The sequence below is a fragment of the Oreochromis aureus genome, linkage group 5 (assembly GCF_013358895.1).
Source record: "Oreochromis aureus strain Israel breed Guangdong linkage group 5, ZZ_aureus, whole genome shotgun sequence".
NCBI classification, from domain to species: Eukaryota; Metazoa; Chordata; class Actinopteri; order Cichliformes; family Cichlidae; genus Oreochromis; species Oreochromis aureus.
Genome location: NC_052946.1, coordinates 27,398,774 through 27,425,537, shown reverse-complemented (window position 1 = coordinate 27,425,537; position 26,764 = coordinate 27,398,774). Strand labels below are relative to the sequence as shown.

The 26,764-nt window shown below is 39.5% G+C and overlaps 2 protein-coding genes across 4 annotated transcripts in view; one reads left to right on the top strand and one right to left on the bottom strand.

Moving 5' to 3' along the window:
* Positions 1–6,502, top strand: part of pmepa1 (prostate transmembrane protein, androgen induced 1) — a 38,589-nt gene extending 32,087 nt beyond the window's left edge. For all 3 annotated transcript variants that reach the window (XM_031735831.2, XM_039612411.1, XM_039612412.1), the window contains 2 exons: positions 37–395; positions 801–6,502. In XM_031735831.2, coding sequence (XP_031591691.1) covers positions 37–395; positions 801–1,113 — 672 coding nt within the window. In that variant the 3' untranslated portion in view covers positions 1,114–6,502. The remainder of the gene's footprint in view (positions 1–36; positions 396–800) is intronic.
* Positions 6,503–21,246: 14,744 nt separating this feature from the next.
* On the bottom strand, positions 21,247–26,600 carry pck1 (phosphoenolpyruvate carboxykinase 1 (soluble)). The gene is made up of 10 exons (XM_031735790.2): positions 26,469–26,600; positions 25,715–25,998; positions 25,015–25,199; positions 24,394–24,597; positions 23,973–24,160; positions 23,716–23,878; positions 23,376–23,600; positions 22,923–23,054; positions 22,702–22,797; positions 21,247–22,456 (listed from the first exon to the last, which is right to left on the bottom strand). Exons 2-10 carry the CDS (start codon positions 25,936–25,938, stop codon positions 21,999–22,001), a joined length of 1,875 nt encoding a protein of 624 aa, XP_031591650.1. The 5' UTR covers positions 25,939–25,998; positions 26,469–26,600; the 3' UTR covers positions 21,247–21,998.
* Positions 26,601–26,764: the final 164 nt, after the last annotated feature.

Here is a 26,764-nt window from a genome sequence, read left to right as displayed (position 1 = left end):
AGGCACAGCAGTAATTAAATATCTGTCCTCACACAGCACCAGGTGTATAACACCCACCCCCCGGAGAGAGGGGGCAGCTCATCCTACATACAGCGGGAAGCACAGCACAGCCACTCCCATCCTCCGCTGCAGCCCCAGCGCTTCCAGCACACATACGCCCCGAGTCGCTTTCAGCCAACTTATCCCTACCTGCCTCAGAGCCTCATCGATCTTCCCCCCACCATCTCCCTCTCAGATGGAGAGGAGCCCCCGCCGTACCAGGGGCCCTGCACCCTGCAGCTCAGAGACCCCGAGCAGCAGATGGAGCTGAACCGCGAGTCGGTCAGAGCGCCACCCAACCGAACAGTGTTCGACTCCCACCCTCTCGATCCATCCAACTCCTGTCTGCAGGCCAGGTAACAATAATCAAGTCTGTGGTCTGTTATTGTGTTTTGGATCACTCACTTGTCGTCGTGTTGACTAATTCCTGTGTTAAGGATTTTTATCAGAGACTTATCCAGCTTATAAAAGGCGTTATAGAAATGTTTGTGTTCTTTGTACTAACTTTGTACTAACTGTGACTAGATGTACAGCACAATAAAGGAGAAATGGAGTATAAGTGGAAAAAGAGACTAAGAGCTTTAGACATCCTCTTTTCACAGCTTAATGTTTAATTATGTTTCATTTTCAGTAATTATGATGCATTATAAGGTTTTAAATGCAGAAATTCGATTAGCTGAAAACCTACAACAAATCATTTTTTTCTGCCGTCATCTTGTCTTCATCTGTGTTATTTATTCATTCATTTATTTTGCTCTCAGACTGCAGGCCCCCCCTCCAAGTGTCCATTCAGGCATCAGTGTGTTGGAAGCCCAGGAGGCTTTGTCCAGGCATCAGAAGCAGGGCTCTCGAGTGGAAGGAGCTCCTCCGGCCTACAGCGAGGTGATTGGGCACTACTACCACCCAGCATCTGTAACCTCCAGTCACAACAATCGGACTGTGATATCCTCACAAGCACCACCTGCCTCGCTCATACAAGGCCTGCTCCGACCTCCGCATCAACAGCAAGGAAGCGTGGACAACAGGAACACAAGGAATACAAAGGAGAAATCCCAGAAACCCCAGCAGGTGTGACAGTGCTGCTCTCTGCTTCCAGTGAGAAAGCCGGGATTACATCTGCTCACCACTGGAGTAATGGCCAGTGGAGAAAAATCACGATGTTGTCAAAATCCACTCTGAAGGGTTTAAGAGCTGGTTAGTTTTAGTTGTTGCAGGTCAGTTTTACAGTTTCCCCACTGGCTTCTCTGGGTAAGATAACCCGGAACCACGTTGCTTCTGCAGAGCACAGTCGCATGAACATCTGGCACATCCTGTTCTGCAGCTTCCTGCTTCATGTCTTCAGATGAACCATTGATGTCAGAAAAGAGAGGCAGATTTAGAAGGGAGTGAGATGGAAGCAGATGCCTCTTTCCCTTAACAAGTCCTCCTCATCTCTCTTCTGTCAGACTGATCTGCGTAATCACCTTTCACAATGAATATTTACTTGGTCTGTTTTTTCCTTTGAACTTATTCTTTATCTTATTCACACATTCATGAAAATTCCTATCCAAGCAAATGGCGAAATGTTACAATCTTCTTGGTTCTTCCATTTGTAGGATTTCTTTTTTTAAAATGTGATAATCCCCCTCCCCCACCACGCTGCTTGTGTCCATTTAGTCCATATTCAAAAATCCACTTCTGCACCAGGCTTTAGCCACATCGCTGGGACATTTTAGCACAGTAGAAAGAAATTGGTGATAGCTTATTCCGTGAGTTGTAGCACAAGGCTAAAAGTTCTGCCTTACATTTCCTAAGCAATGCCACTGAAATGCTTGTTTCTTTTTTTCCTTTTTTTTCAAATTTTATGTTCTTTTTTTTAAAAGAACGCTTGCACAAAGTTCAAGACTGTTCACCGCAGAAAAAGAATAATCCGCAATATGATGGAAAAGAGACAGAAAGTAGGGAAAGCATGGGTATTTTTCTATACTTGATGGATTCCTATGAGTAAATTTGTTGTGTTCCTTTTGTTTAGTTTTTTTTTCAATTTGTTGTCTAGTTTTAGAAAAAAAAAGATACAAACATCAGTAATCTGTTGGGGTGCCAACTTTTCACCTTTTGCAACGTACATGTTGACGTGTATATACGTCACACATGGAGCATATATACACACACATGTATGCAAACCTAGAGTGAAAAGCACGAATTTAAAGTTATTTATATAATTGCTGAGAAGAATTGCACTATTTTTTAGTATGCGCCGATGGAACGTTTCTGGGACTTTTATTTTGAAGGAGCTCTGTCTATTGGGGCATAAAAACAAGAGAGAAGCAAGAACATGGTGAGTGAAGCTCGGACCGAGCGGTGCACAGCAGCTGCTATCATGATAAAAGTAAGGGGAGGTTCTGACTTTGGCCCAACGGACTCGGATTAACCGTTACTGTACCATTGATAAAAATGAATAAATAATCCTTGGTTTATGCAAATGTCCGAGTCCCGCGAGCCAGCCAGAAGTCAGCATCCAACCTGTGGGTCCAATCAGAAAGTCTTAACTCTCTCTCATCCTATTGGCCGAATCATTAGCCAATCCCAAAGCTGGCTATTACTACCTCGACCAAACAAGCGAAGCACATTAGAGTTTATTCATGTTAACCAGACCCAACAAATGTCTGGAACAATCGAGACAGTCTAATGTAACAATAGATGTTAAGTAGAGTAGGATGTCGTAGACTTAGTTTTTAATCCTGTTGTGTTATTTTATTTGAATGTCAGATATTTTTATTCATTGGATGAGAAGAGAGAAAACAAACCAATGACATCCCCCTTGTAGTGCATTACTCAGGAAGGAAGCCAGTCGCCCAGCAGGTCCTGAATATCTGATGCACTGACTGTGCACCACTTTGGCCACTCATGCACCCGAAAGACCAAATTTTCTGGTCACGTACCTCTGGTTCCTTTGAATTATCAAATCTCTCCCACGTTTTCAACCCATGTACACAATCTGCTCTCTAAGTTTCTCTCTCTTGCAGGCCACTCTGAGCACTTTATTGCACCAGGAAAGAGACAACAATCTTCTGTCAGCCAGCGCCGACCAACCAACCAATAAAGCTTAAACACAACGGTAGAACCTTTTAGGTTTTTAGATTCAGATTTAGATTCTCCAACCACTAGTGATGCACTTTTAAAGAGATGCAAAGAGTTGTGGACCAAAGCTTTTAACATTTACTGGATTAAAAAACAACTTTATTTATCATTTTGAAGTTTAAGAACTTTAAGACATATGGACTTTAAATACAACCAGCAGAACATATGCTTTGACAAAATATATTCTATAATTAGGAGAATTTTTTAAATTTTCTTGATTATAAACTCATGCTTTTAAGCTTTGGACTCAAACTCTTTGAGCGTTAATGCAGCACAAGGCTGGTTGTTGAAACTAGGCACACTGAAGTGTTGAAAAGTGGCACGAGTGTTAATAGCAGCCCGTCTTGTGTCATCTCATTAAGAGTGCAGAATTAATAGAGTTGCATTATGTAGCTGACTGAGCTACTTGGATTAGAAAGTAATCAGTATTTGTAGTTTTTGTATTTAAAGCTGCTGCTTGAGCTAGACAAAGTCAGCGCCCTCTAGTGTCCAGCCTTTATGCAACAGCGCCCTCTGCAGGGACTGAACCAAACTGTACCCAAATCTCCTGAGAGACCAGAAAGTCTGAAGGCTAAAAAAAAGACATTTTATAATCTTTCATTTTTTGCCTGTACTTTCCATGATGAGTCACAGCAGCATCTATCAACTATCGTGATAAAAAGAATTCAATCTGCTGAACTGGTTCCCCAGTATAAACCTTGTTTACAGGGACAGTTTGGCCCAAAGGTAAATTTATGTTTTTTTCCAATTTTTTTTGTAGTCATTCCTATCCACCTGGATTGTGTTGAACTGGTGTGTGAATTGCCCGGTTCTGGAGAAATCAGCTACAGAGATGCCTGTGTTCTCTTTAATATAATGTAAGGAAATGGCACTCTCTGCTTGGGGTGTTTAAAGTGCCAAAATGTGAAAAAGACGGTAATAGTTTCTCTTTCCAGAAATTGTGATCTGTTTATTCAAAAAAAAAAAAAAAAAAAAAATCCACAAACCTTACAGTGAGCCATTTCATGCAGGAACTCTTTAGTTCGTACTGATCTGCAATTTTGAAACATGTCCATGTGCAGAAGAAAGCAACCATGTGCGTGTGATGAAAGGCTCTTGCTGGTGGGAGATTGAATGGATGTTAACTTCAATTGCGTGCCCCTCATTTGACCTGTAATATCAGGTAGCTGCACAGGTGCGAGGGTGTCTTTTGGTATGAAGAAAATAATTCCTACATGAAACTGCTCACAAAAATGATGGTGGATGTTTTTTGATTAACAGCTTCACAATTTTTGAAAGAGGCATAGCTGCAGAATATTTCAAATGTAATTTCTGGTGCTTTGAGCTCTTCATAGTAAATGCCATTCAGTTCTATTCCATTAAATAGAACGGTGACATTTATATATCCAAAAACTTCAAAAATTAGTGGCTCACAAAAAAAAACCAAACATAGAAAACTGTGTAAATTTGATATTAGGGTGAACTCTAATTTTAAGTTGCTGGATACAAACTAAAAGTTTACAGCTTGATAGATGGATGGGATGTGTTTATGCTAGTCTTTCTCGTCATTTTATCATCCCAGTGATGATTTTGTCTTGTGTTCTACAGCAAACTATAACATTTCTAATCATAAAACAGATTGAAAAGACTCTTCTAGCTGGTTAGAAAAGTCTTCGATGATATTAGAAAGATCTTCAAAACATCTTGTAGCATTACTCAGCGAACTACTTTTAAAAATCCATCGAGGATCTGGGCTTTACAGATGCTTATATTTTAGAGTTAAAACCTGAAAACACTGAATTCCTCTCAAAAAGTAAAGACAAAAAGTGAGAAAAAAGATTTGCCCTCCCGTCATCTTTAAAGTCTAGAGCTCTCTGTATTGTTCGCATTTAATATAGATCATTTAAAGAAAAAAAAATATTATAGAAATTAACAAATCTACTGACCCAAAAGAAAGACGATAAAAAAAATAATAGTAATAATAATAATAATCTTTGGTCTTGTAATGAGGTTAGCAGCCTGGTTCTAAGTCCTAAGGTAATTTGAACTATTTTTCTCTTTCATACTTGTTTTTGAACAGAGTTGTTTCCTTAAATGGTTTCCTTTCCTGCACCAGAGGGTTTGCAGCGGGTATGAGAAGGCTGGACAGGCTCTGACCACAAATATTAGTGATAGGATCTTAAAAAATGCATAAGGAAGTTGGAAAAATGTGTAGAATCAATCTCTTATTTCAGGGGAAAACCCGGACTGGCTGACAATACAAAATAAGACAGGAGGAGAAAGAGGGAAAACTCATTTGGAGGCTGACAGGAAGAACAGATCACACATTTATACACAGCTGCTAATACCCTAGCGCTGCCTACACTTAAAGACTGGTGTGTTTACATGCAGTTGTACTTGTTCACCAGTGTTTGTGAGCTTTTCTTTAACTCTCAATTCTATTTATTTATGTTTTTTTTTAAAGTTCAGTTCGATTTGAGTCACATAAAAGAGACATATTAAACCAATCAGTGCTCAAATCACATATTTTTTGTTGCTTTAATCCATCGTGGAGATATTGAAAGTGTTAGGAGATCACTGTGTGTGTGTGTGTGTGCAGTTAATGTACACCCACCTGCCCTGGGAAAGACCTCCAGCTGTCTAGACAAAAACTAAACACACACAAAGGCACACACGGAGCAGACTAAACAAACTCACCGAAGAACCAAACGCCTCACACACACACAGACACGCACACACGCGCACACACACACACACACACACTGAGGTTTTTGTTATTGCGGACCACACAAGGTAGCAAAAACATTTATTTCACACACCTTGATTGCCTCTCCCCTCCCTCTCCCTCTTCCTGTCTGAACGAGCTCTTCCTGTTCCCTAGAGATGGCCGCTGTCCAATGACAGAGCTCCTTTCAGAACCGGCCCTCGCTGCCACTGGGTCAGCGCTCTTTGAGTCTCCTTGGAAACGTTCATTGTTTATTATTGTTGCTATGTCGTACAAGTGTGCCTGCCTGCGCTGAGACGGGCAAAATGTGAGTGGCTAGTTTGGGCTGTCAATCATCCCAGGCCACACTGTCTCAGATGATGATGATGAATAGATGATGGTGATGAGATTGTTGTTGTTGGTGATGATGATGATGATGAAGATAGATGTTTTTGGTAGTGACACCGCAAAGATCGTTGCAATACACCTACTATTTGCCTTTTTGATGATATTAGTCATATTTTAACGTAGTGTGCTAAATGTCAGTTTTTTTATTGTTGTTGTTGTTGTTGTTGTTGTTGCTGATGATGTTTATTCACTTGAGAACAAAAAGATTTAACTTCAATTCAAAAGTTCATATCATTAAAAAATGTGTTTGTTTGTTTTTTTCATTTTGTAAACATCGAGAGTGTAAAACTACCTAACACACAAAAACTGCAGATTTCTGGGGAGGATGTGTAAATATAAGAAAATGTACTTCTGCTTTTAAGTGCCCTTTTTTACAGTTTAAAGTTGTCAGTGTGCAGCTGTCTGAAGAGCAAACCGGCGCGATTGGTGCGGGGATCGACGCCACAGATCCCCATCATCCCCATGAGATGAGCTTATGTTAAAGCTAGCTAAAGTTCCCTTTTATCAGAACCTTTTTGAGCACATTTGTGTCACGCACTTATAAGTTCAACTATAAATCTTCATGTAAGCACCTAGTCCTCGTAACCCATTCTGTCGGCTAATCATCGCGTCTCCTTACTCGACCCAGTGTCTAGATGTGTGCCTTCTGGTGTCCAGCATGATCGGAGACTTACACTTAAAAAAAATCCTTTACTGTTGCCTTTCAACGCAAAACCTCGGACAGCACAAAATCTTAACACGTTACAGCTGTGATGTATGGAAGCCCAGTCAGGCCAAGAAAAAAAAATGGAGGGAAAAAAAACATTCAGTGTTTCTAAGCTAAAATGGACTAAAAGTCCTTAAAATACTACAAAAAAATAACATGTGGAAAAGCAGATCTCTGCAAATCCTGTGTGGCTGCTTCTATTGTTTTTATGTTACCATTCCAACTTCTCTTCCCTTTTCTTTTTCCTGGTAAAGCTGGACTTCCATAATCACCATATTAGATGCTAAATTTGTGAAAACAAACAGAAAAGTGTCTTTCACATTGCTGTTGCTATTGCTGCTCTATATGTTTGGAAATGTAACTAAAAACAGCTGAAATTAATGTTTTTCTTCAGAAATTTAATGAGACGCAATATTTGCTTTTAACATTTCTGGCTGCTTGCAAAGAATCACACACCACACAGTCCAGATTCATATGTGACATTATTTAAGACATCTCCAAAGACGAGACCACTGTAAAGAAAAAAAGTTCAGTCAAGCTTGAACTTTTTTTTTTTTTTAGATTTTGGGGAAAAATATTTTTTTCCTCCAATTTCTGTTATATGTTTGATCAGTTTTAAAAGAAAGGATGATTTAAGTAACACAAGTAGACTGGCGAAAGGCGTACAAGCAAACCATTTTCTCCTTTCATATTTCTGTATCATTGCATTTTTCTCTGCTTGCTCTGCTCTTTTAATCAGCGCTGCATGGCGCCTCTCCTCTGACAATGTCGAAGAAAAAGTATACAAAAGCACTCTTGTTCGCAGTTATGTTATGTGTTCGTATTTAAATAAGCCTCTGTATCTTACACCGCAGTGACTATTGTAGAAGTCTTCCACCTGTCCTTGAGTTTTATCCTGCAAGCATGTAAACTGTGGGGCTTGTACAATAGACCAGTTTGTTCTGGTAAGGATTCCTACGTGCAGCTGGTCCAGATGTTTTAGAAAAGCTTGATAAAATGCTGCGATTGTGTCCAGAAAAATAAAACTGCACACAAATAATCAGCAGCTTCGGAGTGAAATCTTCACTCAGGACCAGATGTTGGATGAAAATGTGGGAACTCTGACTTATTCTCTGCAATGCTGGTTTTACCATCACTCAAACTTAGCACCAGGTTCATAAAAAGAATGAACATGGAGCTGAGGGTTTAACTTCAATCTGTTATCTGTCACAGCATGGCTCATGCACTTATATAGAGGCCTGCTTATTCTCAGTGATAATAACTGCTTATTTGTGTATTAAGACAGTTTATTTTAATTTATATTGGATGGTCTATGTGTTGCTGGGTTTGCTATGTTGTTATTTTCTTTTCTGTTACAAACACAAGACAATGGTTTATTGTTGTTGTCACAGAACATGAATCAGACACATTTCAGTTAGCCTTCGATTTAAAAAAACAAATAAAAAGTTTTATAAATTCACCCGAGTCTCCTCTGCTTATTTATTTTGTTTTTATTAATTTTTGGAGGCTTTCTTTTTTTTTCTTTTTTGCAAGAAAGGAGCCTTTGACACACATTCATTCATCCACCACACACACACACACACACACATGCACAGACACTTTGCACACATACAAGATTTGGTTTGTATGCACATTTCAAAAAGCTGCTGGGAACATTCCTTAGATTAGCTCCTGTTCCATGTTGATGTGATAGCATCATGCAGCAGATCTGTTGACTGTACTTTGATTCAGGCTGAAGCATTGGTCTGACAGAAGGTACTCTGCAATATAGATGATTGGTTTTGTGATATTTAAACTCAAATATGATCCTACTGTCATCATGTGGCATCCAAATTAGCGAAAAAATTATCAAAGCTTTTAATTGTTGTGTGACACTTGAAACACATTTTATTTTCATCTGCGGCATTAAGTTTCTGTAAATATGTATCCAGCAGATGGCGTACTTGAATTAGAGTTCAAGGCTCAATGGCCACATCATGGTTATGATTGTTAGATTTACTATATCTCTAGTTATTAGTGTTGAAGGGGTCAGTGTTCACTGACCTGGTCCACCAGGGAGACTCAGACCTTTTGATTGTGTTGTTTGTATTTGTTGAAAATACATGAAAGCACGGAAAGGAGGAAGTGTGTCAGACTTTTTATAAAAATGTTATTTTTTAGACTTTGCATGTTAGTAAAAACATGTGAGATACTCTGAACATGCTGTGTCTGCTGCATGATGGCACTGTGAAAATATGTTGTAAATAAAATGTCTGTGCAGGTTTTAAGACAGTTTAATGGTTGGGTTTCCTCACTTTGGTATGTTGCTGTTTTTGACATTCAGTATCCTTGCTAATAGCAAGGATACTGAATGTCAAAAACAGCAACAAGGCTTTCATTTTCATTTGGGTCTTTTTAAATTAAGCTGCAGAAAGCGCCCTGAGTGTTTTGGCTGGAAATGTGTTTGTCTGTTTTCAGTTTTTATAAAGTACCAGTATCAGGATCACCAATGCCAGGAAGGCTTGATGGTGGATGACAATTCCCTGCGGAAGACCACCTTGCCTGTTGAGGTGGCTCCGACGGGCCTTTTGCACTCTCCATTACAAAGAAAACAAAACATGACAAAACAAGTAAACAAAGAAAATGTGCATCCGTTCCTCAAATTAACTTGAGCCCCTAAATTAACTTGAAGGCTCAAAATGAGCATTTTTGTCATTACCATCTTGATGTTTTAAAACCAAATGGGATGTGAAATACAAAGCCACTTTTCAATCACACGAACACACCCTAAAACATCCCCTGCTTTATGTTACTTATCTACATAATAAACCACATGGTCATTGTGACTGAGACCTTTAACTTATCAATATCTTAGAGGATCATTTGCACAGCAGAATATCTTTTTGCAACCTGAAAAGTGATCCTTGCTGACCAATAGAATGCAATTTAAGGCATCCGCATGGTTAGACTATAAACATTTGCAATTATTTACAATGTCATCAAGTATTCAGACGTTTATGTAATAGAAGTAGCAATAACACACATTCAGAAACGCTTGTCTACAAGTAAGACATGCTTTGAGACTTGATCTCAAAAACTGTGAGACTTGACATGAACATATCTGTATTTACTTGATGCTTCACCTGTACATGTTTGAAATTAATTTAACCTCCTAAGACCGAACTCTTCCATGGCATGCATTTTTAATTTCTCTTTGATATTTGGTCATATTGGGGCCCAATGAATGTAAAAACAAAGAATTACCAGATTTATGTTTTTTACCTTATTTTTGTTTTTATGAAAAATCAGAGCCACATATGAGGATATTCGTTTAAAATTTTGATAGAACAGTAGCAGTATAAAGTCCTCGTAAGTGGATATCAGGCCCTTGTAGAGCAAAATTGAGTATTTTGGTCTAAATAACCCAAAAAGTGATGTCCACATATGTGGACGCCAGGTCCTAGGAGGTTAAAAAAAAAAGTTTGGAAAAAACATTTCAAAAAAATTGTATTTAAGTTGTGTAATGTGAAACCACTGCAGAAGCGCCTTAAATCTGCATTCATTCCTGTTAGGCCCTGTTAGTACTCTTGTGGCATTCTGGATTAACTGAAGGCTTTTAGAACAGCAAGATAGGAAGGGTTACAATTGTCCAGCCTTCAAGTGACAAATGCATGGACCAGTTTTCCAATGTCACTCTTGGACAGGATGTTTCTAAGTTTTGGAACATTGCTCTAACGATAGAAAACAGTCCTACATATTTCCTTGAAGGACATATCCTGGTCAAAACTAATGAGAAAATATTCCTCACAGTTTTACTGCCGAATAAGGTAATGTCAGCTAGGGTGAGCATTTGGTTGAACACCATGTTTCTAAGGCCAAATACAATAACCTAGACTGATCTGATGCTTGAATTTATCTGAATTTAATTAAGAGCCACTTGGTCTTGTTGTTTTAAAGCCTAACTTAGATGCACAGGAGGACTTGAGACTTGATAGGGTGAGGCTAAAATGAGGGTAAACTTGAAAATGCACTAAACTTGTCACAGTCGACATTAAAGGCTCGGCTCTGCCCTTTGATCTGTGGCTGTCAGCTGTCAGCCTCTTGATCACTGAGTGACTCCCAGCCAGATGAACCTGAACCAGTTATCGAACAGATTCCAATGACTCAACAACTTACACTAGATTACACTCTTTTCTGTTCCTGCCAAGTTTCTACATCAGCTCTCACCTCATACTGCAGGGTCAGTCATTCTCCTATCTCTCTTTCTCTTTCTACTATCGGTCTTGCTACACACTTGGCAGTCAGCCTACTGAACAAACACTATTCAGTTTGTTTTATGGCCTACGAGAGCAGAAAAAGGCTGAATGAGTTACGGATACGTCATAAAATGGAGATGGAACAATTAATGAGGTGATGAAGAAATGAGGGTTGATTACTGAAAGTCATTCCAGGGATCATGTAAGGATCATTTGAGTGAATTCACAAAACTATTATCTCCTTTCTTCTTTCCTCGTTTCTAGCAAGTCATTTAAAATAAAAATCAAAGATCAATTTCTGACAGGTGGCATAAATTTATTTTTCATCTTTCTCCTGTGTTTTTTCTTTTTTCCCTGTGGTACAACTTGCTGAACGAGGGTGGGGAAAGCAGCAGAGTTGCAGTGACATGTAAAAGAAAAACGCTACACTTTATTCTTTTACCAACTTATTTAAACTTATTTAGGCACTTTAACACTTTGAAAAAAGAAACTTTAAAATCTGTGTGCAGAATTTAGCAGAAGGGAGTTCAAGTTGTCAACTTTGCCTTGACATCCTCTCATTAAGCCATTTATGTTCAAAAGACTAATGTAGCTTATTAAATCATCTGGATGCTGTTCATAAGATTAAGTTGATATTTTCAGCCTTTAACCATTTTTTTTGGCACGAACATTCTAGCACAATGTGTGTGTGCAGCAATGAAAGAGTTTATGTCAAAGTAGATTTATCTGCTTATTACTTTTTTGAGAGTCAAGACATAAAGTACAGTTTTTTGCTGTAACTGACGTGATAATTTACTAAATGAACATTAACTTGTATTTAGCAAGACTTGACACTATTTGCAGAGAACATAGGATGATTAAATTAAAAAGCCATGGTTTTCAAAGTCATAGAGTAAGTAAGCATAAGGCTCTTTTTTTTGTGGATCCTTTATACCATCAGAAGCCATCATGGTGGCAGCAGGCTAAGCCAGCTATTTTAGTGTTGTCTGAATGCCTAAAGCAACTCATCTGGTTCAATATAAGAGACAAACAGCTCTATTCTGAGCTCCCCCCAGATGTCTGAGACTTTCAACCTCTCAGCCTCAGAGATGTCTCTCATGGATGGGCATGGTCAGCAACAATACTCAGGTAGGCAGTGGCCTTTAAACAATGCTAAAAGGTACAAAATGTGTCAAGTAAATGTTTCCCCATTATCCTAGCAGCAGCAGTCGATGATGGATCGATGTTTTCATGTTACTCTAAATTCAGACCCTGCAGTTGAAATGTCCCAGCAGAAATGGAGACTTGTCAGAACCAACTAAGATTTTCCAGTCATCTGTTGTCAAGTTTTGCTGAGTCTGTGCAAACCATAGGCACAATATACTATTTGTAGCTGACAAGAGTGGTGTGATGTGGTCTTCTGCTGCTGTAGCTTATTTGCTACAAGGTCTGATGTCGAGGTGTAGAGATGCTCTTCTGTGTATCCTGGTTTTTACAAGTGGTTATTGAGTTACTGTTGCCTTCCCATCAGCTCAAAGCTGACCATTCTCCTCTGACCTCTTGCATCAACAAGGTATTTTCATCCATAGATCTGCTGCTCACCAAATATTTTCTCATCTTCAGACCATTCTCTGTAAACTCTAGAGATGGCTGTGTGGGAAAATCATAGCAACTCAGCAATTTCTGAAACACTCTGACCAGCCCAAGTTCAAAGTCACTTAAATCATTTTTCTTCCTCATTCTGATGCTCAATTTGAACTTCAGCGGGTCATCTTAACATGCCAACATGCAGTGAGTTGCTGCCATGTCAATGGCTGATTAGACACTTGAGTTAATGATGAGTTTAACAGACATACTTAATAAAGTGCCCAGTTCAGATCAAATGATAAATTGAAAGCTGGCTATATCTTCACCATTACGGTCCAATCCAGTGCCCCCATTACTCCTCACACCACACCAGTCAACGGGTCCATCTCATGCTCTGCCTTCTCATCATTTGTAAATAAGATGCTGCTATATATGAACTGAACCAATGAACCCTTTTCACCGACCCAGAGGGAACAAGTCACTGTGTTTAGGCACATTGCTCCCCCTGGGTTGCGAGAGATAGCATCTACAGACACCTTCAATGCAGAAACGAACTACTGAATTCACTCTAAAGGACCACTGAAAAGAATTGAAGCTGTCACAAATTATGAGGCTCAAAAGACATCCTTGGGTCTGAGGGTTAAAGAAATGACTCACACACAATGCCTGGAAGGTATGAATTGGTATGAATTGAAATTAAACAGAAAATTAACAATAAATTGGAGCAGCGAGGAACTAGAAGAAACTCTCAAGTACTGTAAACCATGATATGTTGAACTGAGAACACAGCATTTGAATACCTTATCGTCATCCATCTAAGCAAACCAAATTTTCATGATGGAGTCTACAAATGACGCTGGGGAGGTTATGTGGGCAGATGTTGCGTGTGAACTGGACTTTTCAGCAAAACGTAGAGTCATCGGAATTCCCTGTGAGCACTGACCAATCACTGCGCAGAAGCATTCCTGCTGACGCCTAACAGAGAGGGTGAGTGGCCCAGCAGTGATGTCACTGTGTCATCTGTGCAGCCACTAAACAAGAACACACACAAAACTGATAAGGCCTCACCTCCCCTCTGATGCTGCTACTTGTCATTGCGTAACTGTCTTTTTGTCACTCTGGCTCAGTTTCTATCACATTTTTAATCTTTTCTGTTTGGTATATCCATTAACGCTGGACAATTAATAAATATTTTTATTGTTATTTATATTTTATCCACAGATCCTGTGGTTAAAAAGGGAAGTTTAACTCTGTTTTTCAAAACCTAATATTTTCAATATGCTGTAACAGCCCAAAGCAGACTGAAGACACAGGAGTATAAAGATACATACTGAAGATCTAAATCACCGAATCACTGAATCACCGAATCGTGTGTGTGTGTGTGTGTGTGTGTGTGTGTGTGTGTGTGTGTGTGTGTGTGTGTGTGTGTGTGTGTGTACTATGCTTTCATATCTTTGTGGGGACCAAAATTGAAAGTTTACTATACTTGTGGGGACCAACAACCGTTCATGAGAACAAAATCCACATCCCCACGAGTTTGAAGGCATTTTGAGACTCATGTGGTTTTGGTGTCACTGTTACAATTAAGTTATAGTTAGAGCTAGGGAGCAGCTAGGGAAAGCATTATGTCAATTAGATGTCCCCTAATGGATATGAAAACACGACTGTGTGTTTGTGTGCTTCCGGCAATCAGTTCAATGGAGCCATTTACAGTATGTCTTGTTTTTGGACATGTATGGAGCTTGGCAGCACAGAGTGTCACGGCTGCCGAGGCGAGCCGTGTGGTGTTGGAGGAAGGAGGACCCAAGATGCAAGCAGGGGATGAAATGCTAGTGAAGTTTTATTTACACAGAGGTGAGGTGGCAAAACAGGCAAGAGGGAAGACAAAACTAAAGACCTAAACTGGGAAAGCTAAATGACAAACCTGAGAACATACGAACGGGGTGAGAGGCAGAGAGATGCAGACGAGAAACAGGACACCGAGGAACACAGTAACGCAGACTGACACGGAGTAACACAGACGAACCGGCAACAGGCAGGAGAACACACAGGGCTTAAATACACACACCAGTAATCAGGGGATGAGAGACAGGAGGGCAACACACCTGGGAGAAATCAAGGCTGACGGGACAGGGGAAACGTAACCTGAACACACTCACATGAGACAGAGACCTTCAGAATAAAACAGGAAACTCACAGACACAGAACTGGACAAGACACTGAACTAAGCAGACTGATTCACAAACAGACAGTGTGACACCATGGACAGACAGAGGGAACACAGAAGTGGGAGCAGGCAGGCAAAGAACAGAAACCTAACACATGGCAAATCACAACAGAATACATACTCGGAATGAACAAAAGCATAAGGAAACACAAAACACTGAGCCGGCAGGCTCAGGACCATGACACAGAGGAATAAGATAAAAACGTCCAGCAGGTGAACTGAACAGAACTGATCATCATTATGACATATTAGCCTGGAAAAGCAATTAATGTGAATATCACTGTGACACTAACCACCACCCTACATTTCATTGCACTGAACATGAAGTCTACTGACATCAGCTTCTCCTGGCAGGACAGTGTGCCCTGTCACACTATAAATAAATAAATACATAAGTACTCCTTAGTAAATTTTTGGAATGGAAATTTTATAGTGCTTTTCACTACAGTATACATACATAATTACCCATACATAATTACAGCACCTTATTCTGTGAACTTCATCTGCCCACATCCATCAGTGAGCCTATAATATGTCTTTGGCTTGCGGAGAGAAAATGAAAAGTGAAACCCAGAACCTTCGTGAACCTTCAGATGTGAAGCAAAGTTTCAGACTCTTTCCTTTGTTTGTTCTTTTTGTGTCTGCAGTGAAGTTGAAACACTGACAATAAGCTAGCAGATTTTTAGTGGTCTCCTGGAAAATCTCAGCTGGCTTTTACTTCACATTTTCAGCATTTTGTATTCTCCTGTGTTTGTGTCACCTGGCAAAATTTGGTGTCAGTCTGTGTCTTTACAGAACTTTATTTATTCATGCCATGCAAAAACTTTGCAAGCTGCAGGTTTAAAGGTAACAAACTAAACAACAAGAAACTCCGACCACAAATTTAATATGCACCATAACGTTTTTCTGGTTAACATATCAGCAAACTATGTGGAACATTTCTATCATGAAATGCATTTTAAATTTGTCACATTTACACATTTAATTAACCAGGGAGACCAAAGAGAAAGCCAAAAGTTTCAATGTACATCAGAGTTGATATTTGAACAAAATAGCTTTTCTATATGTGTCTGTTTGTGTTGTGTACTAATAAAACACATTTAAATCTTATTCATTATTTTTTGTGCAGCTGTATTATATGGTTGACCCAAAATCAATCATTGCCTTACATGTATAAACTTGTAAATATTAAAAAAAATCATAAAAGCATGGACAAAAGGAACATTATAGATAGGCCACAATGATAAGAATTTATAGATGTAAAAATAGCTTACACAATTTAGAACATTAGATAAGAGCTGTGCACAAAAACAGATTGAGACATACAGTCGAAGTATGCCTCTGCGTGGTCGTGAGGTAATTATTTCCTCAGATTAGGCTGCTGAAAATCAAGAATATACAACTGGTCCAGTCCTGGCAGAACATAAGGAATAAATCATTGTCTCAAAGAAGATGAATCGCTAACAACACAATCAGACAAACAATCCTGTTTATGCCAAAATTAAGTTACATAAAATGTTTTTGTGCATGGTGCAGAACTTTTTTTCCAATTGAAAAACATGGCTGACTTCACTGTAAGGTAATGAAACGGACACTTTCCTTAAACCTTATATAAAATAAAATATAAAACAATTTAAAGAAAAAAAAGGCAGGTTTATAAGAATGAGTGTGAAAGGGATTTTAATGTAAACAAAATTAAAAAGCTGCACTTCAATATTAAAGCAAAAAAACAACTACAATGCAACATCCATTTGGTATCTTTTGTGAATGTCCTGCACAGCTCGCATAAATATTGTTTTTGGATTCTGCTTTGGACACTGAAAGGGAAAAATGCTAAATGACCATTTAACACTAGCATGCTCGGTTGGCAATGTGCAGTCATAACCTGTAGGGGTTCAATGCACAGACACTAGAATTTAATTCACCAAAACTGGAGCACAAACCTTGGACCTGTGGCAGTTCACTATATGAACAGTCAGGTAACCAACACAGTCAAGCGGTCAATCAGTGATTTGAATTTGTGGTGGCTAAGCCTGTTAGATACATCAGTATGGAAGCCCATTTCCGCCACAAAAAAAAAAAAAAAAAGGATCCATAACTCGAAATTTTGACTTATTTTCTCAAAATTTTGACTTATTTTCTCGAAATTTCAACTTATTAACTCGAAATTTCGACTCATTAACTCAAAATTTTGAGAAAAGCACTGCCAATCAGTAATCTATGTGGATGACGTCCTTTCCTTGTTACCCGGAAGCTGAAGCCCTCAGGTAGAAATGCTACAGCTAAGCTACCAGTATTACAGCCAGTCATGAATGCACAGATATGCTTCCGGGTAACAAGAAAGTGACCTCATTCACGTAGATTACTGATTGGCAGAGCTAACTCGAAAATTCAAGTTATTAACTCGAAATTTCAAGAAAATAACTCGAAATTTTGAGTTATGGATACTTGTTTTTGTTTTGTTTTTTAGTGTCAGAAACAGGCTTCCATACATCAGCAATCATTCCTCTAAGTCCAGTATTCAGATGAATGAGTAATGGTAAAAAATGGTAAAAAAAAAACAAAAAAAACTTTACCATTCTGAAAGGGGTTTTTAAGGGTGAGAAACTATCCTTTGAAACCAGGCAATCTTTTTAATGCGGGGAACCTGGTCATTTAAACACGTGGACTGACTTGGCAGTTTTTAGTATTTCTGCGTTGTCGTGATTTCTGCCTGTTGAGGTTGCTGTTTGGCTGGTTGTGTTATGACCAGGTCCTGGTGCAGGAACATTGTAGGCCAAAAGAGTAAATAGTCATGTGTCTGTTAACCTGTGTCTCCTGTGTACATTTGTTGTACATTTACAGGAGTTGTATGGACTTCACATCCAATCATCCTGCAGTTAGTTAGTGGGACTCTAATGGGAATTCTTTATGGAAACTGCAGCATGTGTTATCTTGTTGTTTCTTCTTCAGATAATAACACCATAAGGCCTTGATTTAACTTAAAACGTGAATTGAAGTGGTCTTTTTAGCAGTAAACTTTAACCATTTTTTCTTGCAACTGTACGATTCAATTGAACTGCAGCCTGAATAAAGATGTTTACCTGCAAATTCACTTTGGTTGCTGGAAATGCTACAACAAAAACTTTCCCCAGTAACCTATTTTGTGTTTATTTAATGTCTAAGTGCTCATACGTGGAGATGAGTGGAACATTTTGCAATAATTGTTCTGGATGATCTGTCACTGATTATGAGTCTTTACTGGTTAACCGGCCTCTGGTGGAAAATTTATTTCTGTTACTTGTCTCTTGGTTTGAGTGTTCTTAGAAACATTCTTTCAATCAAAGATAGTGTCAAAAACAAGTTAGTGATGATTAACTTCAGTCCCTGTCATTATCTTCATATCTTACACAACAGCTCCAGTGTACCATGGGACAAAAACATGTGGCCTCACACAGCCACAGTCCAGGTGACCTGATTGCAGTACAGATTGTCCTGTTGTCTACATGATGTTTTGCATGTAACAACTTCTGTGTTAAAAACAGGATTAGTTAACTCTTTGTGAGGTTATAGTAAAAGACTGACTATAGTGTATACAGCGGGCTATATTATGTAGCTGTTTGTGTCTGGGATACAGCACTGTATAAAACACACGATACCAATATAACTTCAGCAACAGAATTTCAACTTTTTTATTACAATTCAGAAACAGAAAAAAAAGAACAGATGTTCAGATAACCCCCCTGTGAGTAGCACTTGGTGATGGTGGGGAAGAAGAACTTGCCTTTAATGGGAAGAAACCCATTGTCATGGTCGGGGTCATTTGACCCAGCATTTTGAGATTTCTTGTGTTTTTGTCATTTTGTATTATGATTTATGTTTAAGTCCACTTTGCAAGTCTTTAGTTTATGCTATAGTACCTAGGTTGTTCTCTTTAGCTTTTGTTTATTAGATTCCCCCTTGAGTCTTTGCCCTCTGTGTCTCCCTCTGTGTGCCTGCGCTTATGTGCTTGTATGAGTTCTTGTGCCTTGTTTCTCCTCCTTGTATTTTATTCCATCATGTTTATCTATGTTTCACCAGCCTGTCATGTCTGCTCCCTCTCCCTCATGTTCCCTCACTCCCTCTCATCTGGCTCTCCTTCACTCCTGCATCACGATCCTCCGTTTCCTGTTTTATTGTGAAGGTCTCGTGTTTCCATGTTCATTCTGTTCAGTTTTGCTTCCCCTGTCTCGATATGGTTATTCATGTCAGCTGTGTTCCTCGTGTGTTCTCACTTCCTTGTTATCCTTCTGTGTATTTATGTCAGCGTCTCCCTCAGGCCTGTGTCGCGATCTCCCTCATGGTTGTGTGTGATTCTCCGTGTTTTTACCCGTGTGTTTAGGTCTTATAATTTCCCAGTTTAATTGTGTATTATTTTCCATTCAGCAAATAACGCCCACCAAGTCCCGTCTCTGTGAGTCTGCATTTGGGTCCTCTCCTGCCTGCACGCAGCTGAATTATAACACCCATTCATCAGGGTCAAGAAAAGAGCAACACAGAGAGACCACGAACAATACACAACTGCAATACAGACAAAAATTAATGACATGACATAGTGGCATATAAATGTATCTAGACTGAAAAGAGTTGAGCAGAGAAAAATTATGCTCAACACATCATGGGAAGTCACCAACAGCCTGAGCTTTGGCAGCAAAACTAAATGTTACTACAGGGTTACCTGTCATGTCTGCATGTTTTAATCCCAACCTTAACCGAAAAGAGACAGCTATATGGTTCAAATCAGGGTTAAATATCATTGGATTTAGTTGAACAATAAAACAAACACTTTCTTGTAAGAGTCCCCGATCAGCTGATCTACGGTGGAGAGAAAAACATATTGACTTGAACTCACTGTTTTAGCCACTTACAAAAAAGTAACCAGTTTATAATTTCTGTGGTAGGTTTATTGTAAAAGTAAATGATAAAATGTCAACAAACTATTCAGAAATAAAGATGTAAGACAAATTAATGTTCATTTTAGTAAGGTAAATAATTATTTTATCTCCTACTGACTAGCACAAACAAAAGTAAACTGTTCAACAAAAGTTTAATTGGCAACAACTTAAGCATTAACGGCCAACACTGACAGTTAATTGCACCCGTTTTTTGAATAGCACCTGGGACTTCTGACCTGTCTACATCTTGAATCTTGCAAGAACAAAAAGCCATCTAAGAACATCGGCAAGAAGATTGATGATCTTCACAAAGTTTGAATGTCTAAAAAAAACTATCAATAGTGAAAAAAAGAAGAATCATGGTGAAAAAAACCCCAAGCAATCACAGCAGTTAGTCTGATTGATCAAAAATGGAACAAAGATTATACCAAGAATATTTGTAACACGTTGTGCTGTGATGGTTTGAAATCCTGGAGTGACAACAAAGCACCCCTGCTCAAGAGGGCCCATGTGGTAGATGAGATCAAAATTGAGTAATTTTTGCATCAATTCACTTGTTGCATTTGCTGAAGATGACACAGAGAATACTATCCCAAACATGGAGCTGGAAACTTTAGGCTTTGGGAATGTGTTTATGCCAAGAGTACAAGATGACTGCATGGCACTAATCACTCAGCCAAGGACTGAAAGTGACTCATGAATAGGTCTTCCAGCAAGACAATAACCCAAATCATACAGCCAAGGCAACAAAGGAAGAAGCACAGTAACATCATGGAGCACCTTAACCAGTGTCTGGATCTTAATCCAATAGAAAACCTATAGAGAGAAATGAAGCTCTGTGTTTCCCAAGCAACAACCTTTAAACCTTCAGGATTATGAGAAGATCTGCAAAGAGGAGAGGTAGAAAATCCTTGCCAAGATATATGCAAACCTTGGGACAAACTGCATGAAGTATTTACCAAGAACGGTTACTCCACCAACTCTAAAGTCCAATTTTAAATTGCAGTGTCAAAAACGGCTTACATAATCATGTTTTCTTTGTTTTAGCATTCTTAGTATATTTGAAAGACTGATTTCAGATATTTTAACACAAACTAAGACCATATTTTTAGATTATTGCTTTTTACAGATATATAGATACATGTAGTTTAGTTGAAGTTTAGTTTTACCTTTAACTCTAAGTTCTTCTCATTATTTTTTCCTAGCTGGGGATATGATGGAGGTGTTGTACCAGCTTGATATAATAATGCTTGGTTTTATTCTTTCCTCTGCCACACTATCCTCAACACTTACAAAATAAAATAATAATAACAAAACCAGATCCTTGAAAAATGAAACAGAACCACGAGTAAGTTTAAATACTTTTATTGTTGTTTCACCTCATTGGGGGCTTAGATTACAACACAAGAGAACCAGGTGATACTAAGTCAGTATAAAAATAAATTAAGGCAAAAATAATACAAAATTCCCTTTTGTGAGACCTGAGCTAACATAGACTCTGTCTCTGCCATATAATTCGATATGACAATGACAGTAGGATGTGCATTCACAATAAGTTATTATTAAATAGAAGACAATAGGACAATACATTGGAACGACAGAACAAAAAATATTGCTGCTACAAATGAAGATGAAGATGCTTGGAAATGTAACATTTCCAGCTCAGTTCAGCAGTCTTTACTGATATTATCTCGCTGAGATAGTTCTAATGAGCATAGTCAGGAATGTTTATCTTTACTATTTCTACAGTTTCATGATTTGCATTCTCCATGATTTGGATGGATTTCTTGTAATGAACAGCCCAAGCAAATTATAGAATGTCACAGTGGTAAAAACCAAATGCTGTAAGGAGAATTGCTTATTTTCATAAAGGACATTAAGGCTTTACCATAAATTAAGACTACATTAAAGAGATAATCTAGCTACTCATACTCTGTTCTGTAATTTTAAGATGCTGTTTCCCAGTTACTATATTTCATTTCCAGAATGTCTTACATGTCATTCTATTATTGCCAACACTGTAGTCTAGAATTACAGATAAACAGTCTGGAGAATTAACCCTACAATTGTTTACAGCTGCTAACATGTGGCTATTTCCTCTTCACATTTGCTTCACCCTCTGCTGCAGGAGAGCCAGTTGATGTGCTACCTCATTGGGCAGGTCGGCGTTCACCTGTGTGGTGAAGTATTTCCTGATCTCATCCACCTCCCTCTGCCAGAATTCCTGATCCAGGGAGAACAGCTCATCCAGGTCCACATGTCCCTGAAGGCCCTGGAGATTTAGGGAGTCTTTACAAGGCAGGTAGCCCACTGCTGATGGCATGGCGCCCGCCTCGCCATTCACCCGTCTGAACATCCAGTCCAGAATGCGGATATTTTCACCAAACCCGGGCCAAAGGAAGCCGGCAGTGGGGCTCTTGCGGAACCAGTTGACATGGAAGATCTTAGGAAGTTTGGCACCGGAGCGATCAGCCATGCTCAGCCAGTGAGAGAGATACTGGCCAAAGTTGTAGCCAAAGAAGGGGCGCATAGCGAAGGGGTCATGCATTATTACTTTGCCTGGAAGAAAAAGTAATTAGAGATTGGTCAGTACACTGTATGTTAAAGCCTGTGACATTAATGTGTTATTTGTTGTCATTCAAGAATTCTGAAAATGTTTTTTTAGCAGAATTTCAGATTAAATTGTCGCTAGTGTAAAACAATTTATAGAATATTAGGTAAAAGTCAAAATTATCATCTAAGAAACTCCTTAAGCATCCACTGATTGTCTTTCATGCCAAAAAAGGACACTATCATATACTGACCTTTGTGTTCGGCTGCAGCAGTGGCCTCTGACCTCATGGCAGCGCCAACAAACACACCATGCTGCCAGTCAAAAGCTTCATACACAAGGGGAACACCTGAAAATAAGCAGATTGATTATCCAGTTATTTTCTGAGAAGTATTTATGTCTTATTTTTCTCTCATGTATTTAATCAAAGGGCAACTGGTGTATTCATTTCCATCTTTTGTAGTCTCTTCTCACCTTCTGGTCTACGCCCACCAAAAATGATGGCCTCTATTGGCACTCCCTCTGGAGACTCCCACTGTGGGTCAATAATGGGACACTGTCTTGCCGGAGTGCAAAAACGAGAGTTGGGATGAGCACAGGGTTCGCCTAAGAAGAAGAAGAAGAAAAAAGAAAGAAAATAAGAACCTTTTACTTTTATGACACTCGCACACTTCTTCTCAGTTTTAAAGTATATGATCTTTCTGTTATTTATCCCTATTTTTTATAATATAATCTTGTACTCTGAAATTTTTGGGGTCTAACAATTAAAGATTAAAAGCTTTTTTTCTTGTTACAAGACATTTGAAAATTGCTTTCGTTACACTTCTGTTTCCACCTTAAATACTGATTTTAAATGTTTGACATCTTGTAGTCTTGCTTCTTTTTCTTCTTTTGTGAGCTGTTGCTTAAAATCAAAGAGCTGCTTACCATCTTCTGAGTGCCAAGGTTTGTTCTTCCAGGATGTGATGGTAACTCCCTCAGGCAGTGACTGGTCCATTCCCTCCCAGTACACACCGCCGTCGCTTGTCTCTGCAACATTTGTGAATATGGTGTTCTTGATGATTGTTGCCATTGCATTGGGGTTGGTCTTGGCTGAGGTGCCGGGTGCAACGCCAAAAAAGCCATTCTCTGGGTTGATGGCTCTGAGGTTTCCTAGAACCAGGGTGAACACACAAATTAGAAATGTTAAAGTCCGCTGTACTGGATTAATGATATTTTTGACATTTGTACATCCTTGAAGACCTTTAAAAAAACGTCCTTCCTTTACCTTGGTCATCAAACTTCATCCATGCAATGTCATCTCCCACACATTCGACCTTCCAACCGGGCAGCGTGGGGCAGAGCATGGCCAGGTTTGTTTTTCCACAGGCGCTGGGGAAGGCTGCTGCCATGTACTTCTTCTCTCCAGCAGGGTTGGTGATGCCCAGGATCTGAACACATGAAATATTTGAAATATTTGGTTTGGTGAAAATGAACAGTATGTGGATAAATCCAAGTTTAAGTGACAGTCTCTTCATTTCTTACCAGCATATGTTCGGCCAGCCAGCCTTCCTCTTTAGCGATGCGTGAGGCAATGCGAAGGGCGAAACACTTCTTTCCCAGCAGGGAGTTTCCTCCGTAACCACTTCCAAATGAGATAATTTGTCGGCGGTCTGGGATGTGAGCGACTAGTGTCAGCTCAGGGTTGCAGGGCCAGTTATTCACCAGATGCTCTGAAAGACAAATTAGTACATTTGTTCATTTCAGTGGTCTATTAGTAGTTTTGTGGCAAAAGCGCTATTGTGTAACTAAAATATAAGTGAAAATATCATTGAGCAACAGTAATCAGAGTAGTAACTGATTCATACTCATAGTACAACAGTAGCATTATGCAGTAGTTCTTTAGTATCTGTTTTTTTCCCCCCGTATAGCTGCAGGAGAATGAGTTGATCAGTTTTTGACGTACTTTTGAGTGGCAGAGGACAGCCGACAGAGTGCAGGCAGCGGACGAATTCTCCAGTCCCCAGGGCGGTCAGAACGGCTTTCCCCATACGAGTCATCACCCTCATACTGGCCACCACGTAGGGAGAGTCTGTCAGCTGTACTCCAATCTTAGAGAGAGGGGAACCTACTGGACCCATGCTGAAGGGAATCACGTACATGGTCCTACCTGAGGATAGAAACAGACAGCGATGTTCTTATTATTATGTTATTTCAATATTATTTTAGGGTTTTTGGTATTTGAGACATTCACAGGTAACAGACAGTCAGGAAAAGAAGAAAATTTGCCTCCAGCTCATTTAAACACTTTAAAGGCATTGTAACTTGTAAAAATATTCTCCAAAGAAGAAAGAAGAAACACTTTCCTTCTTTCTAAAAAGTACCTGCTGCACTGTGGATATACTTGTCTAGATTCTCAATAGGGTCCCAGAAAGGGGGAAAAATGTATTCATTTAGTCAGTGTACTATTGATGAGTGAAAACTTTTGATTTTAGTTTCAAGTTCTCAAGTTTTTCTAGTCCTATATTTGAGTCATCCTTTCTACTAAGAACTGATAGCAGTTATGAAACACGTTCGTCTCTGGTACCTCTCATGCAGCCGGGGAACCGCTGAGCCATGGCTTTGTCGAACTCTTCTGGGGACATCCAGCGGCCCAGCTGGCTGATTCCACCTCCTTGTGGAGTGGGCACTGTGTCCTTCTGTTCCTGGGTAACAATAACTGTCTTACTCTCCACACGAGCCACATCCCTCGGGTCAGTTCTGGCCAACCAGCTGCAGGAAGAGGAAGAAGAAAAGGAAGTGCAAAAATATTGAAAACTTTAGGGCTTTTGTTTTAAATTTTCAATTTGTTGTACTTTACTTTAAAGTAGGCAACGGTTTTAAAATCTCCTAAAGCAGCTACAAATCATTATTAATAATCAATACGATATCAGCTGGTAAAAAGGAATGGTGTGATTGAGCTACCTAGACCTACTGGTTTGTCAAGAAGTAGAAATTTTCCAGGTATGTTTTATATTTAAACAGCTGCTGACGACAGAATGATGTGTGTTGTCATTATCAACAGCAACAACCCTGGGCATCTGCCAGCTGCACCAAAGCACCACTGTCCCAGCTAAAAAAAACAACCCAAGCTATATTCAAGAAATTTAAAGCTATCATTAGAAATAATTTCTTCTGTTTTTCAATTTAAAACCCTCACTCACATAAAAAAAATAACTAACTAAATAACTAAATAAGTCTCTTAAAAAAGAAAGCCTTCCATAAACCACTGAATGTAACAAACATACCAGTTCTCATATTTGGTGAGCTTCTTGATCATCCCCTGTTCCTCCAGCTGGGTCAGGATGGCAAGGTTCTCCTCGTCTGAGCCATCGCAGATGTGAATGGAGTCTGGCTGGCACAGGGTCACATTGGTCTCCAAAAACTCCCTTACAGCTGGACTGAGGGCACTGAGATCACCCTGCAGGATCCTGGGACCACTCTGGTTCTGGGACGGGATCTGAGGAGGCATGGTGAAGGTTCTGGAGAGAGCGTGAGCCGATAGACTGAGGAAAAAAAGGTGACAGGAAGTCTGGAAAGAAAGATTTAAGTGGGGGGTTGAAAAGGAAAGGGGAAAAAAGGAAGATGGAAAAACAATGTTGGAATTGGATAACATGGGTTAGGAGAAAGTTTGCAGGAAGGTGACAAGGAAGAGGAAAAATATAAAAGGAGGATGAAGTTTCAGAAATAAAGACAAAAATGAGGACAGACCAAGAAGAATGAAAAAAAAGAATGAAGCAGAAAAATGGTCAAGGTTGAGTAAAATTTGGGGTAAAAAGAGAGACATGGGGAAAAAAAGAATAAAAAAAGTCATACATATTCTCCAAAAAAAAAAGTGCTCTGCTGCTGCAACATCAAGAAATCAAACTCTGGGTGATGCAACAGCATCCCTGTGCAGATACCTCTCATTCTGCACTGATCCTCACATTACTTTGCCTCATATTATTTTACCCTCCTCACTTTAAACATGAGCCCCACTGAAAAGAAAGAGCAGTAGGTTACCTTCAGTAGTTTGCCTGGAGTGCAGAGCCTTTAGCTTGGTCTCATCTGCTGAGGTGTCCCTGGTGCCTGTTTGCAGGAGAGTTGAGGACTGTTTCTCCTTCTTGGTCAATTGTATCTCCTATGGAGAGCTTTGTCCTTTATATACCCTGGGGTGTCTCGCAAGACAAGGGTGGGAGGGAGGGGGTTGGTTAGAATGGGGGAGGGAGAGGGTGAGGAGGTGTGTCAGGGAGGAGGGGTGGGGGGGGGCTTGGCCCTTGCGTTAGCTGGGTGAACCTGTTGTTCCCTGTAGATGTGAA